Source organism: Pteropus alecto, unplaced genomic scaffold (assembly GCF_000325575.1).
Source record: "Pteropus alecto unplaced genomic scaffold, ASM32557v1 scaffold76, whole genome shotgun sequence".
Taxonomy (NCBI): domain Eukaryota; kingdom Metazoa; phylum Chordata; class Mammalia; order Chiroptera; family Pteropodidae; genus Pteropus; species Pteropus alecto.
This window is the reverse complement of record NW_006443138.1, coordinates 31,336,030-31,351,209: the sequence shown is the minus strand read 5'-3', so window position 1 is coordinate 31,351,209 and position 15,180 is coordinate 31,336,030. Positions and strand designations below refer to the sequence as shown.

The window sequence follows — 15,180 nt, the reverse complement described above, 5'->3', positions numbered from 1 at the left end:
ATAATGCCAAGTGATGTAAAACAGAACTGTTATAAAACAAACTAGGAGAAATCTTGATGAACTAACGTTATTCTTGCTCTTCAATTGCTGCAAGAGAGAATGACTTAATATAAACTGATCTAAAACTAAAAATCTTTTTTTTCCTGAGCATATATCCACCAAAGTTTAATTTATTTTCAAAAATTCAAAAGGAAAGTTGTTTTGTTGTTGTTGTTGTTGTTTGTTTGTTTTTTAATTTAAGGGTACAATTCACAATAAATTCATTTGGACAGTTTTACTAAGCTACATTCCTGAATACCCGATGTTCCATGGTCTTTTACGTATCCAAGTGTGCCTTGCCTCTAAGAGACTTCACTTTAAACTTTGTCCAGTCTAAAATAATCTCTGCCATACAAGCAAATGTAAGAATTTTGATCAATCATTTTCATGAGCTAGTGAATGGAAGTGCTTTTAAGAGAAATCTTTTTTATACACACTGATATTCCTTCAAACATACTTCCATGACAGAAGTACAGTAACAGCCATGCTGAAAAAGTTTTTGTTAGCCTTTTAAGTTCTGCAAAACCATTTCAAACTTAACATCTAGTTTGTTCATGATGCGTCCTTAATCAGAAATATAGAACACCTAAACATTTCAAACTGTTGCCAGAGAATACAACCTGCAGGATCTAATTTTTTGTTTCCTAACATGATAGGCAGTTCCTCCACACCTCTGCATTCTAGATTTATCCTCATATTAAGCTAGATCATCAGAAAAGCACATACATATAATCTAGGTCCCCAGAGAGTGTTAACTATTTGTTTTAACTGAGTTGCATTTTGGTGCCATTTCCTTAGCTTTTACCCAGAATCACATTAAGAGATAGTTTTAAAACCTAGTACTGTATTTGATATTGACAACATTTTCTACTGCATTTCTCCCTGTCTTATGTAATAAAGCTCTGGGTAAAAAATGTTTTAAAGAATAATGTTCTACACCTGAAACTAATATAAAATAATACTAAATATCAACTCTAATTGAAAAAATAAAAATTTTAAAAAGAAGAAAAATGTTCCACTTAAAAGAAAATAGTATGGCTTCCGAGAACTAAGTATACCTCTGCCTTTTTTTTTTTTTTTTTTGACTCTGCCTCAGAACCAAATTCAAGGATACATACTCGTATAGGACCTTATAGACTACATATCTGTGATCTCATATTCCCATTATGGAACTGTATAGTTTTCCTATTCTGATTTTATTTTTATTTTATCCATTTATATTTTTCCATTATGTATTATCATAAGCCTAATTAAATTATATGTGGTAAGGAATTTTTAAAATTCATTCCTGTTCCTACCCAGTATGAGGTAGGAACATTTTACATAAAAGAATAACATTACAGACCAACCACATACATAAAACAGTAAGTAGAGCATTTATTTATGGTGATGGAATTGTGATGAAGAATACTGAGAACAAAGAATTGAAAGGAAAAGACCTCAACTATTATCTCCATGCTTATAACAGTTTTAATCACTGTCTAAATCACAGAAGTTTAGATTTAGAAAGGTTTGTAAAGTAAGAGCTGTCTAGTCCATCCTCCTCATTATATGAAGAATATGGGACTTGAGGAATTGAAATAACATGCCTAGACTCAAACAAATCACACAGAAACAAGATAATAAAGTAGATCATCTAGTAAGTAAAATTATTACTGAATTCTACAACACGATTACAATTTTTGATGTATGTTGAAAAATAAAGAATACACAAATGTTTTATCTGCCATCCACTTCTTTTTGGAAAATTTATATACCTAAAGCATATACACATACCCGATCACACTACCACCAATACCACCACGATGACACAAAATAAATGACAATAATGTCTTGGTTACCATATGCCTCACCCTGCCAGATTAAAGACACGCAGCTGATTAAAGAGGTGCCTATTCTCAAGAGACTAATGTGATACTGACTGCACATGACAAGTTGTCATAGTTGATAATAAGCCATGTGGAAAACCTAAATCCGAAAAAGTCTACTGCTGTCACGGCACAAAAGGCTATTTATTTAGCTAACTAATGACATAGACAGATTCAGTGATTTTTATTTAATCAACCCCCACCTCAACTTTCAAAAGCATAGAGCTACCCAGTAGCACCAATGCAGCATAAATCCTGCGCTATAAACCCAGAGAAAAATATTTCAAAGATAAACAGACTTTAGGAAAGTAATCCCACCCATCTCATTGTCAAATGAAGAGTCAGGTGAGTCAGCATAACCATATTTCAGCCCTGAAATACACTCAATATTTCAAAGTGAATATCAGATTAACAAATTTTGAACAGCTGCATGGACTAGACTGTTCAGAACAACATAGTTTCTAAATCAATAGTTCCCCAAATGGGGGGCACATTAAAATATACAAAAATTTATTCAAAGTGGATCAAATTTAAGAGCTAAAACTATAAAACTCTTAGAGAGAAATACAGGTAAAAATGCGCATGACACTTAGAAATCAAAGAAAACACAGATAACTGGACTTCAGAAAAACTAAAGGACACTACCAATACAGTGAAAAGAAAAATCACAGAATAGAAGAAAATATCTAGAATTATATGTCTGATAAGGGTCTGGTATCCAAAATATACAATAAATTCTTACAACTCAACGATAAAAAGAAATTTTTTTTAAAATGAGTAAAGGAAAACAAATATAAAAAATAAAAACAAAAAAGGGCAAAGGATATGAATATACATTTCTCCAAAGATACAAATGGTCAATAAGCACATGAAAAGATGTTTAACATCATTAACTATTAATTAAAACCACAATTCGATATCAATGCACATCCATTGTGATAGCTATAGTGAAAAACACAATAGTTAAGTTCGGCAAAGATGTGGAGAAACTGGAACCTTCATACATTGCTGGAAGGAATGGAAAATAGTACAGCCACTTTGGATGACACCTTGGTAATTTATTACAAACTAAACGTACTCTTACCATATCATCCAGCAATCATGCCTCTTGGTATTTACTCAAATAAGTTGAAAACTTATATCTACACAAAAACTTGCACATGAATGTTCAACAGCTTTACTCATAACTGCCAAAACTTGGAAGCAACCAAGATATTCTACAATAGGTGAATGGATAAATGAACTATGATACATCCATACAATGGAATATTATTCAGCAATAAAAAGATAAGAGCTATCACAAGGATACACATTAGGATGACTATTGTAAAAATTAAAAAGAATCAAAAAACAACTGTTGGGGGAAAATGTGGAGAAATTGGAACCCCTGTGCACTGCTAATGGGAATGTGAAATGGTGTACTTACTGTGAAAAAAGTATGGCAATTCCTCAAAAAATTAAACATAGTATTACTATGTGATCTAGCAATACACACCTGGTTATATACCCAAAAGAACTGAAAGCAGAGAACAGAGACCCAGACAGATATTTGTACACCCATATTTATAGCAGCATTAGTCACAATAGTCAAAAGGTAGAAATAACCCAAATGTCCACTAATAGTGAATAAAGAAAATGTGCTACATGCATACAATGGAAAATTATTCAGCCTTAAAAAGTAATGAAATTCTGATACGTGCTACAACATGGATGGACCTTCAAGACATGCTAAGCAAAATGAGACAGAAAGAAAAGGACAAATATTGTATAATTCCACTCAAATGAGGTGCCTAGAATAGTTAAACTAGAGAAAGTAGAATAGTGGTTGCATCGGGCTGGAGGGAGGAAGGGAAAAATGGGGAGTTACTGTTTAATGGTTGAACAAATAAATCAGTATCACAACTACATGTATTTGATAGCCACATTACTAATTAACAAACATGAAGTTTCTTTCCTAACCTGAGAAATGTCTTATTACTAAATCCATATTAATTACTATAGCATCAAGGTCCTCTATATTACTACATATGTGTAAAGTTGAACATAACACAAGTTATTACTTGGCATCGAATATGCAAGTCAGCTGGATGAACAGGATTAAATATACTCAGCACAAACTAACCAGTCTAGAAAAGTTAACTAGTCCTGGAAAAAGTGTAGAGCTTACTATTTATGAATAAGTCTGTACACAGCACATGACTCAGGAAAAAATTAAAGACATTTAATATGACGAACATCTTGAGTCATGACGGTCACCTCCTTTAGACTCTTCTTCTCACACTTATTGCTTCATGAACTTGAAATCGAACCTACCCACATTACACCAATGAATGCTATGGAAGAACTGATTTATAACAGCATAGCATAGGAGTGAGTTCTGTATCACATTTTAGATAACAAATAGGATAGATAGCAAAAACAGCAACAACAACCTAACTTTTCTCTCTAAGAATTTAGCCTATACTTGGTTGTATTTATGTATAAATACTTAGCTCTTGGGTTTACAAGACAACAACATAAGGATAACAACCAAATTTCAAAAACAAAACAAAAATGCCAAAGCAGGAAAACTCCTCAGGTAGAAAAAAATTCTACGCTTAAGTAAGAAAAAAAATTTATCAATACAATCCCTAAGGTCCTACCAAATTTAGTAAATTGCAGGAGTTGAAAAGGCGTGGATTTTGTGGTACATGGAGTATGTTACAATTGAGAAATGACATAAATTAGTGGAATCTGATAGGTGGAAAAGTGTGTATGTGTATTAGGATGAACAACTTATCCCAGTTTGCTCAGAATTTCCCCAGTTTTACTCAATCCTGGGCAAACTGGACAGTTGGTCACCGTAACATGTATATTTGGGAGATATGTTAATTAAGAAAGGCTAGTCTATACTGTAGTAATAAATAAATCCAGGAGTTTGAGCAATTTAATTCAAAGGTCCATTTCTCCCTCATGTTACATATGTAACCTGGAGAACTGGACGGCAAGGAGACTGCTTCATACGGTCACTTAGCAACTCTGCCTGATGATGGTTCTGCCCTATTGTAGCTATGCTGTTAGGAACATATGTTCCCTTCTACATCCATATATACACAAGGCAATGGAAAAAGTATGGGAAGAAGGTACACTGGCTCTTAAATGTCATAGTCTAGTAGTGACACAAATCACATACACTCATATTTCACTGGCTAGGACTAGTCACATGGCCCTGTCTAAATATAATTTTCCCATGGGTCTAGGAAGGAGAAGAATTAGGTACGGGTGAACCTTAGTAATCACGATCACAGAAGTCTACCATTTGACAGCAGGTCAGCTTGAGTGAAAAAATATAGACAGGAATAAGTACGGGTTGTTTAAAGTACAAGGCAATAACAGACACAAGACACAAGAGGCAATGGGACCAGATCATGGAAATCAATGAAAGATTTGCAGAGAAAGGGAGCAACTATGGGTTCTCAATGCAAGAGACAATGTTAAGAAGTTCAATCTGCTTGAAACTATGAGGAAGACATAAAATGGAGGAGAAAAATCATGAGACATCTGCAATAATTTAAGTTCTATAGGATAATGGAAGAATCATGAGAAAATTGGGACGGTTGGTAACAGCTGACAAAGAAAGAGTCAGAAAGCAGAGATAAGAGCTAAAAGATGACAATTATATTTCAAGCCTGGGCAGAAGGTGATATCACTAACAAATTACTATAGATATAGGGGCTGGCTTAGAGGGGGAAGATAAGAAACTGAGTTCTTGACCTGCATGTCTAATATTGCAACCATTAGCCACATTTAGCTTTTTAAGTTCAAAGAAAAATTAAATTAAAAATTAAATTCCTCAGTCACACTATTCACATTTCAAGCATTCAACTGTCACATGTGACTTGTGACTACAGTATTGGACAGAGAAGATACAGAACATTTTTATCACTGCAAAGTTCTATTAGTGTTTTTCTAGACCTGTAAGGCTATAACTAGTCAGGGGAATGTTTTGAAACGATTAATGAAACTGGAAACTGGAACATTTTTAAGAAATGTGCAGGCTACCTGAAGGACTGTTGTGTGCCCACTTCAAAGATGACTGATGAATATCTCTTACCAGCAAATATCAGTAAATGCCCTAAATGTTCTACTGTAGGAGTCTATAAATATTTATTTGTTGACATAGACAAATGTTCAAATATATTGTTAATTTTTTTAAACATTACAAAATGGCATATATATAATCTCATTTTTATAAACCATAAATTCAAATTTATATGTACCTATAAAAATGTTTGGAAAAAATGTTAACATTTCATAATTTCAGTTACTAGATTATAGGATTTTTTCTTATTTTCTTCTTTTACTTTTCTAAATACTTTCAAGTATGTATATTTGACTTATACAATTAAAAATAAATATTTTAATAAAAAAGATATGTGATTAAAGAACAGAAGTGACAGATTTGGGCTTACAATAAAAAACTCCAGCAGTTTTGTGCATAAATGGAATGAGTTCCTTAATAATAATGAGAAAAATAATGTTCCTTGCACTGATGTAATAATATCAGATGTAATAATATCAGCAAACTATACGACCCATAGGGCAAACTGGCCCACTGCATGCTTTTGTACAGCCCACGAGCTAAGAATGATCTTTACCTTTTTAAATGGTTGAAAAAAATCAAAAGATTAGTATTTCATGACACGTAAAAATTATAGGAAATTCAATTTTCATAAACAAAAATTTAATTGGAATATAGCCATACTCATTCATTCATGTATTATTTATGGTTGTTTTATGCTACAATGGTAGAGATGAGTAGGCTCAAGAGACTTGTGTGGTGCTCTCGTAACTTCACACTGCTGCTCAACACACTACAAATTGCAGTGACACAATTATAACTACACAGCATTTCAGTTGCCGCGTATATTGCCATACCACAATTTTAAATTTCCCTATACGTACCCATCGTGTAAAACAAGAAAAGTAGAAGTGGGCTTGCACATTCTGCTTTTAAGACACAATGGAATATAGATTATTTTGTTATCAAATTAGATGGCAAAGTATTGTGTTTATTGTGCAATGACATTATAGCTATGCTAAAAGAACAAAATATGCATTGATATCGCCAGACTATAAAGCACTCATCACAATATTCCCAACTCACAGGAAAAGCAACAATCAGAAAAATTAAGAAATTTAAAATGGAACATCTCACAGAATTTCTTCATAAAAATGAAAATGAAGGACATCAGAAATGTGGCGGAATGAGAGATGTCCCCAGATCTCTCCCCTTGAAATAATAAGCTGAACATCTAAAACTCAACAAAACACACCCAACCTGCACACAAGCACATGAGTTACCCAACTATCTTGCAGATAAAACATGTATTTTGAGTATTTACAGTGGTATAAAATTAATTATTTTTTCAAAAAAAAAAAAAAAGAAAGAAAATGAAAATGAGGCTGCGACCAAAAAGTTTCTAGGTGGCTCAATTGTTAGCAAAGAAAGCTATTTAGGGATGTTGAGTTAATTAGATCACATCCAATTGCAGCAACTGAAGAAAAGTGTCCAGATAAAACAAAAGCTTATTAGTTTTTTGGACAGATCAGCTGCTCAATGAGTTGAAGACAATGGGAACAATATCAACAGTCAACTGAAATACAAGGCAAGAAATTTTGAGTGGCTTTCCTTGGCTCTCGATGCAGTGACAGATGTCTGAAAACTGCTCATGCGTTGTTTATTTGAGTCAATGCAGAGCTTGAAGTGTCTGAAGAACTGGCATAGCTTACGTAGAATAATTACAAGTGGAAATATTTTCAAAGAAATTGGGGAAACACTAATTCACTACAACCCAAAGTGGAATCTGCTAAGATGTGGTATTGATAGTGGCAAAAATATGTGTGAAGCAAAAAAATTAGACAAATTTACAAAGATTGCAAAAATTCAAAATATTTAAAACCTATGGTTATTCACTGTAGTACTCATCTATAGGATCTATAGGAAAATATTTGAATCTATCTTGTATCAATGAACAGAAGTTTCAACAGTGAACTTTATTTGCTGTCATGGACTTAATCATTGTTAAGTTCCATGAATTTTTGTCAGAAATTGAAGATATCCTGACATACCCTATCATACAGTAGTTCAATGGCTAAGCAGTCGTAGTGTTTTATTGCAATTTTTCTAGCTCAAAAACGAAACTGAAATTTTTCTGCACAAGAAGAACCACCCTCAACCACTATTACCAAATAATAAATAGCTTCGGAAATTAGCTTTCACTGCAGACTTGAAATGTTACTAAAATTACAAGCCCTGCTACCCTGCCTTAGATAATATTTTGAAGAGAGAATGAAACCACCTCTTGGACTGCATTCCCATTTTTGGGTCCCTAGGTAAAAAAGGCTGTCCTACCCAAGGATACACTGACTTCTGGTTCCATATAGCAAAGTAAGTATTGTTCCCTGGTATTGGAGTTCATGCCCCATAGATAATAATCAGAAACCTATCCTTTACTTTGGCTACCACAGCCAATGAGATGGCACAAACCCTAGAAGATCAGCAGATCAATTTAAATGTCTTTGCATGGATTATAATGGGTAATAGACTGGTCTTGGACTACATCCTGTCTGAACATGTACGGTTGCCGACACTTCCTGTTGAGTTGGATTAATGCTATTAGTTAGTTGAAACAATCTATACATACATGTTAAGCAAAGGAAACTAAGTGGTTATCTGAAAAAAAAGACCTACTAGTCCTCCTCTGGGACTTATTCACCTGGCTGAATCTGGGGTCCTTAGGTAGAGAGCTGAGATCAATACTGCAGAATGGCTTCATCTTGCTAATTTAAATTCTGTTAATAGTTTTAATCAAGTGTTATATGAGACCAACTGAATGGATTTCATTGAATGTCACCACATTTAATCTTGAGGAGTAGACTATTAGGAGTGGTAGCCTGCAATGAGCCCCAGGCATCCCTGTATGTCCTTGCTCACTGTGAAAAATTGAAGACTTAGCTGTCCTCTGACTCCGAGCCATTTCTAGAGCTTCTCAAAGGGAAAATGATTTACTTTGGGTAGGTCAAAATGACTACAATGTAATTGCTCGCTCTTTGGGAGAGGGGAACTGGGTACAACCTACTATATGAAATGCCATCAATTTGGCTCATCAAATTACCCTGTGGTATTTGGAAGCAGGGGAATTAGTGCTACCATGGTAACACTCTTGGTGTTTGCTGAGCTAAAGTAATAAGCTATCTTGCTCTAATCAACTGAGTCTTGATGTCTACTTTGGGCACCTATGGAGTTCTAGGGGGTTGAGTATAAAAACCACATGTATTTCATAAAATTAATTTCCAGAATCTTCCTCCCAAACTGAATTGTTGTACAGACAGTCTCTACCTCAGGCATTCTAACCATTTATGTATTAATCACTACCAATGCAACCACTTGGTTGGCCTCCCAGTAAGTCTATTATGGTAGATGCTTGCTGAGTCTAAATAGAACAATGAGATCCAGCATTTCAGAAGTTATAACTAGTTTTTAAGACAATGTACAAACATTTATAAAGATATGCTACATAGTATGACCATCTATAGGCCACATATTTTAAATGGCAATTCCTCATAAAAAGAGTATTGCTCTTTGATTCGGTAGGTTGACTCTAAATAACTTAGCAAAAGCAAATGATTTTTTAAAAAAGCAATATACAGAAGTACTCTTAACTAACTTCCATGAAGTAATTTATTGAATTAAGAGACGTACTACAGTCTCACTATAAAACATACTGAATATGCCCACAGCTAGCTGAACACATGCAGCTAGTAGACTACTTTCTAGCATACTTGCATAAGCTATATGCTTACCAAGAGTCAGTTATTTTTCTCCCAACCTGTTTATGAAGTTATACTTGCTGCTGAAATTGTATAATTTAAAATCATAGACATCATTAAAATATGATTGTGCAAAGAGACTTCATATTTCTATGAAAGCTAAATTAAATGTTTTGGGAAGTTGCTTTAAAAATGCCATTTCAGATTAAGGGTGAGAGAAACAACTATAAAAGAATGAGGGGTTGGGGAATCATAAAAACCTAGAATGACTTTTTAATCAGATTATTTTATAAGGGTCTTTATGTTCTCATTCTATTTTAAATAAATATAAATTGGAAACTAAAGGTAATAGATATGGTTGGCTTATGCTAGAAAGATGACATAGAATTCTAAACAGACTCATATTCAAAAAAATGCCTTGGAGGGGAGAGAGTAGGGGAAAAAAAATAAAAAATAAAATGTTAAAAAAAAATGCCTTGGCCCTACATCAAAATTGCTAAGTAAATGTTCATTTATTAACATTTTAAACTAAAATTTCTTATAATAACCTCTTTACTCCCTCTCTGACTCTGTCAAGTAAAGTCCTACTACCAGTGTTAGTGAGCAAGAATAAAAAGGCTTTATGGTACACCAAAAATTATATAGCAGTGCTATTGATTAAAAAAAAAAATTGGAAAAATAAAGGAGATGAAATACAGAAAACATGTGAACATGATTTAAGATAAAATAGAGTGAAAAAAATCACAAATAACTGACTACAACTATGGAAAAACTGTGTATACTGATAAAAGATTAGAGGATAATAGAAAATAAAATGGTTGCTGTGTGTTAGGTGAAATAATAAATCAGATATTTGGTATCATATTTTCTTTTACGAATTTTAAAAGTCATTTTGATATAATTTTGTTTAAAATAACAACCTACCTTCAGGTACTTAAAATATAATTGAATATTTAAAAACAGAACACACCCACTAGTTATACGTAAGTATTTAAATTAATATTGTTAGGACACTTTCTGCCATCCCTCTAACTGTTAGATTGGCCAATGGATTCCATCATCTCTGAATTCTCAACACTAATCTTTCTTGAGCCAAAATGACAGAGGATAAATAAGAATTATCTCCAAGGCTGTATTAGAAATCTGTGGAAAAGAATATTTAAGATGATGATGTTACATCTTAATGAAGAAGACTGATTCAGAATCCAACAAGTGTTCTAAGCTTTGTTTGACAAACTATTTAAATAAGGATATATAAAAATTCTCAATACAAAGAATTGCGCTAAAAACTATCAGATATAAGAATTCATTGTTTAAATCTATATCCTGAAAAAAAGGCAATTTAAGGAAGTTAATTGCATTGCAATTTGTAAATAATTATGCAATTCTATGTCTTATTAATTATGAACTCTCTAAAGACAGATGAATTTGTTTATATGTACTTAGTACATTTTTACCTGTACCAAGAGCAATCATTTAAAATAACATGCTCTTAAAAACCATTCAAAGTAGTTGCTTCTGGAAATGTTTCAGGGGATGAGAAGAGGGGTTATTTCTTAAAAGCTGATTAGTATTATTTGATCACATAAACCATAAATATAAGTTACTTAGATACATATACTTTTACATATGAAGTAATTATTACTACTTAATATAACCACCATAAGCCAAAGATAATACCTTGGAGTGAGGGAAGATGCTCTTGCAGCTTCTCCTGAGAGAGGAGTCCCAAGTAGCTGAGAACAACATACTTTGTTTCATAGTGAAATCCTAGAGGCACAGTAGTAGAGGACGCCATTGAGTTGGGTGGCAGAGATCCAAAAAGGTCTGCTAACAGATGTGTAAAACCTAAAAACATAAAAGTATCTTTTCAGTTTAAAGTTTATAACATCCCAGTAAATTTTCCCATTGATTCCAATTATCCAACTAAATAAGAAAATAAATATTTCTCAGATTTCTCAGTAATCTTAAAAATGTAACTTGTATTTACTTACAATTGGGAATTTATTTATTCAGAGTTAAGATCAAAAGCAAATTTCCTCTCTCTCTGTAGTTTCTCTATATTCACTTACGTGGCAAAAACACTAGCTATGCTCCCACCTCACCCTCACCATAGTATATGTTCTCTTTTTTCTTTTACTAGTAAAGCTTCCCAAATTTTAGCTAGGTCCATAGCCACACAGCTGTAGATTATAATTCCAAGTCTCCTTTGCAACTAATGTGTCATATGATTAGTCTCAGCCACAGGAATATCAGCACTTCTGCAATTTGTGGGTCTCTCCTTAAAGACTTCCTCTTCCCTCCTTTCTTTGGTTTGAAGGGTGAATATGACAAACACCTAGATTTGACATGCAAACAAGCCCACGGCTTTAAGGGATGGTGAAGAAATATGACAGAAGAAACCGGGGTTCCTGAATGAGCATATATATGGAGCAGAGCCACCTAGCCAACCTGGACCACTAGCCTCTGGACTGTTATTTAAGTGTTTTTATTCTGAATCTCTTCATTAGGCATCCTAACTTGTTTCCTAATCAATAAAACTACAACTCTCACTTCTTCACCTGGACTCAGCAGCTGTTTTACCTACCATGTACCTTTTTTCTTTTTTAAGATCTACTTTCTTAGCAACTTTCAAATATGCAATACAGTATTATAACTATAGTCACCATGCTGTACATGATAGCCCCATGAATGATTTATTTTATAAATGAAAATCTGTAACTTTTGACCTTTACTATGTATCTTAATAGCCGTTTCAAACCAAAATGTCTTGTTAAGAGGTTTCCAAACAACTATTTTCTACTTAAAACAACAATATGGACTACTTTAAGATTTCAAGAAATATCCCGTAAAAGAAAAAGAGGTTCGGGTTAACTAACAATAAGAGGCAATTTTGACAAAATTTAAGATCTGAAATAAGCAAACTAAGAAAAATGTCAAAACTAAGAGAATGACAAAAAATGAAAAAACACATGCAAAGCTTGAAATACACAAAATAACAGTGGCTATATAAAGAGATAAAAAAGGATAACATGAAAATCTGCTTTGAATGGTTAAATATCATCTTCGTAAAAAATGTATTTGTGGTTGCTATTAATATCAGTATTTACTTAGACTATCAAAAGAAATATTAGTTCAACATTTAAAAGTTTCTATTGTGCCTACAGCCATGCTACCCTGAACATGCCCAATCCTATCTGATCACGGAAGCTAAGCAGGGTCGGGCCTGGTTAGTACATGGATGGGAGACCACCTAGGAAGACCAGGTGCTGCAGGCGTACAAAATAAAAAATAAGGGATTGTAAACTGACAAGGTCCTTGCAACCTGTGAGGTCAACCAAGGGTTGCCTCGACTTAAAAAAAAAAAAAAAATTAAAAAGTTCCTATTGTTTCTACCTTCTGGGAGGGCAATGCAACCAAATTATATCAAAATATCCAATAAATCAAACAATAGGCTTTGGACTGCCCTGTTCAACTTTAGAAGTTCCTATAAACTTCAGAAAGTTATTTCAAAATTATTAACACATACTCCAAAGAAAGGGAAGTATTACAGCTTACATCACAGGAATAAGAGCCACATGCTTTGTGTTCTTACAGGGTGCTTTACTCACAAATAGCTCAAAATATATGATCATACTTTTACACTGTTAGCATTTAATATTGAAATGATAGTATTTCAAATTTACAAATAAAAAAAGAGAAACCTATAAAAGTAAAATAAATTTTCTAAGGCCTATAAACCAGGTGTTAGCTAGCAGCAGTGCTGTAATGAATATTTGCCTTTTTTTTTGGCTTAAATCAAGAGAAATTTTACTGACATATATCTAGAAGCAAAAAGTCCAAAATCAAGGTGTCAGCAGGGCTTCCTCTGAAAGCTTTCAGGGAGAATTCTTACTTGCCCCATTTAGATTATGTTTGTTTCTGGCACTCCTTGCCTGTGACATAACTCCAAACTCTTGTCTCCGTTTTCACATAGCTTTCTTCCCTGTGTCTTGACATTCGCCTTTTTATTTCATTTTTTGCCTACCTGCCATCCGACCCCAATTTCCTACCTATAGAGCATCTCCAGTGTCCATCTTAGTAAAAAATAAATCTCCCACTACAAAAGCTAAAATGGCCTAGATATTTTCTCTCCTGTTCTGGTCCACAGCATCTAGGGTTCAGATAGGTTTAGCCAAGTCAGAGGCCCCTGCCTAGGATTTGGACTCTGGAAAGACATTTAAAGGTAATTCACAGAAAAGGTGGCAGTGGTATGAGTTCAGCAGAGGCAGTAGTGCAGATCCAGTAACAGAGTCTTAACTCTTCTATTCCTGTGGCCTGACCCTGGCTGAGTATGCAGCAGAGTCTCCCTTGTTTCCTGCCTATTTCTCAAGCCTAATTTTCCAGCTGCCCATACATTCTATGAGATATCCAATGCCCTTTCCATAAGTTCCTTTCTGCTTAAGTATGCTAGAATCACTTTGTGTTGTTTGCAACCAAGACCTAACTGGAACCTACTTTTCTTAAAATTTCTAAGACAGTTCCCTAACAATTATAATACACTACTTTCTAGAAAATTTTTAGACTAAATTTACAGTTTAGAAAAATTCTGCAAAGTCCACATATAGACTTAGTAATTACATCGACTAAAATATAAGACAATGCTTTCTGACAATTTTTTGTGTTCATTCAATACGCATCTTAAGATACAAGGTACTCTATAGGCATGAGGCACAAATAAGACTAAGATAAATCACCTGTCCTCAGGAGTTTTCAGTCAAGTAGAGGAAAACAAAAATACATAAACAAATAGAACAATAAAGTTTTATGATACAAGTCAGTATCCACAGAGTGGGAGAAAGCCACCCAAAAGAGGAAACAGAGAAGTCTCTTTGAGGAAGAAAAAAAAGGAAGTAGAAATCAGGAAAGGCTTTATAAAAACCTGAGCCAATCTTGGAACATGAATAGGTATTCACTAATTGGACTATCTGGGCAATAGGAGAGGGATGAATTTTAGATGTAAAGAAGATCAGGAAAAGGCACAGAAGCATTTTGAAACTACACGGAAGAACACAAAAATTAAGGAATTTGTTATGAATGGGGCTCAGTAGGAGTAAGCATTTGGCATGCCTTGTATGCTATGGGATGGTAGGAAGCTTGGTTTTATCCTATAAGCCAGGAATTATTTTAACCATATCCATAAATGAACTGTATGCTAATTCTGTATGCATGAGCATTTTTTTTTTTTCTGGAGAGAAAAACACTCCCTTTCATTAGATTCACAAATTAGGTCATGATGCAAAACAGGCTAAAAACTATTGTAGAACACCATTAGGAATCATTGGAGTGTTTTAAGCAAGAGAGCATATTAACAGATTACACAGTATTTTAGAAAAATCAATCTGGAGTTGGTGTGGAAGACAGAATGAAGACAGAAAACAAAGACACAAGTTAGGAGAATATTAGGTGAATAAACAAGAGA

At 33.8% G+C, this 15,180-nt stretch overlaps 1 protein-coding gene and 1 pseudogene across 1 annotated transcript in view; one reads left to right on the top strand and one right to left on the bottom strand.

Annotated features, from left to right (window-relative positions):
* Positions 1-15,180, bottom strand: part of BCL2L13 (BCL2 like 13) — a 90,526-nt gene that overhangs the window by 69,015 nt on the left and 6,331 nt on the right. The window contains exon 2 of the mRNA XM_015598424.2: positions 11,400-11,567. Coding sequence (XP_015453910.1) covers positions 11,400-11,517 — 118 coding nt within the window. The 5' untranslated portion in view covers positions 11,518-11,567. The remainder of the gene's footprint in view (positions 1-11,399; positions 11,568-15,180) is intronic.
* LOC112472375 lies at positions 12,879-12,997 on the top strand (annotated as a pseudogene).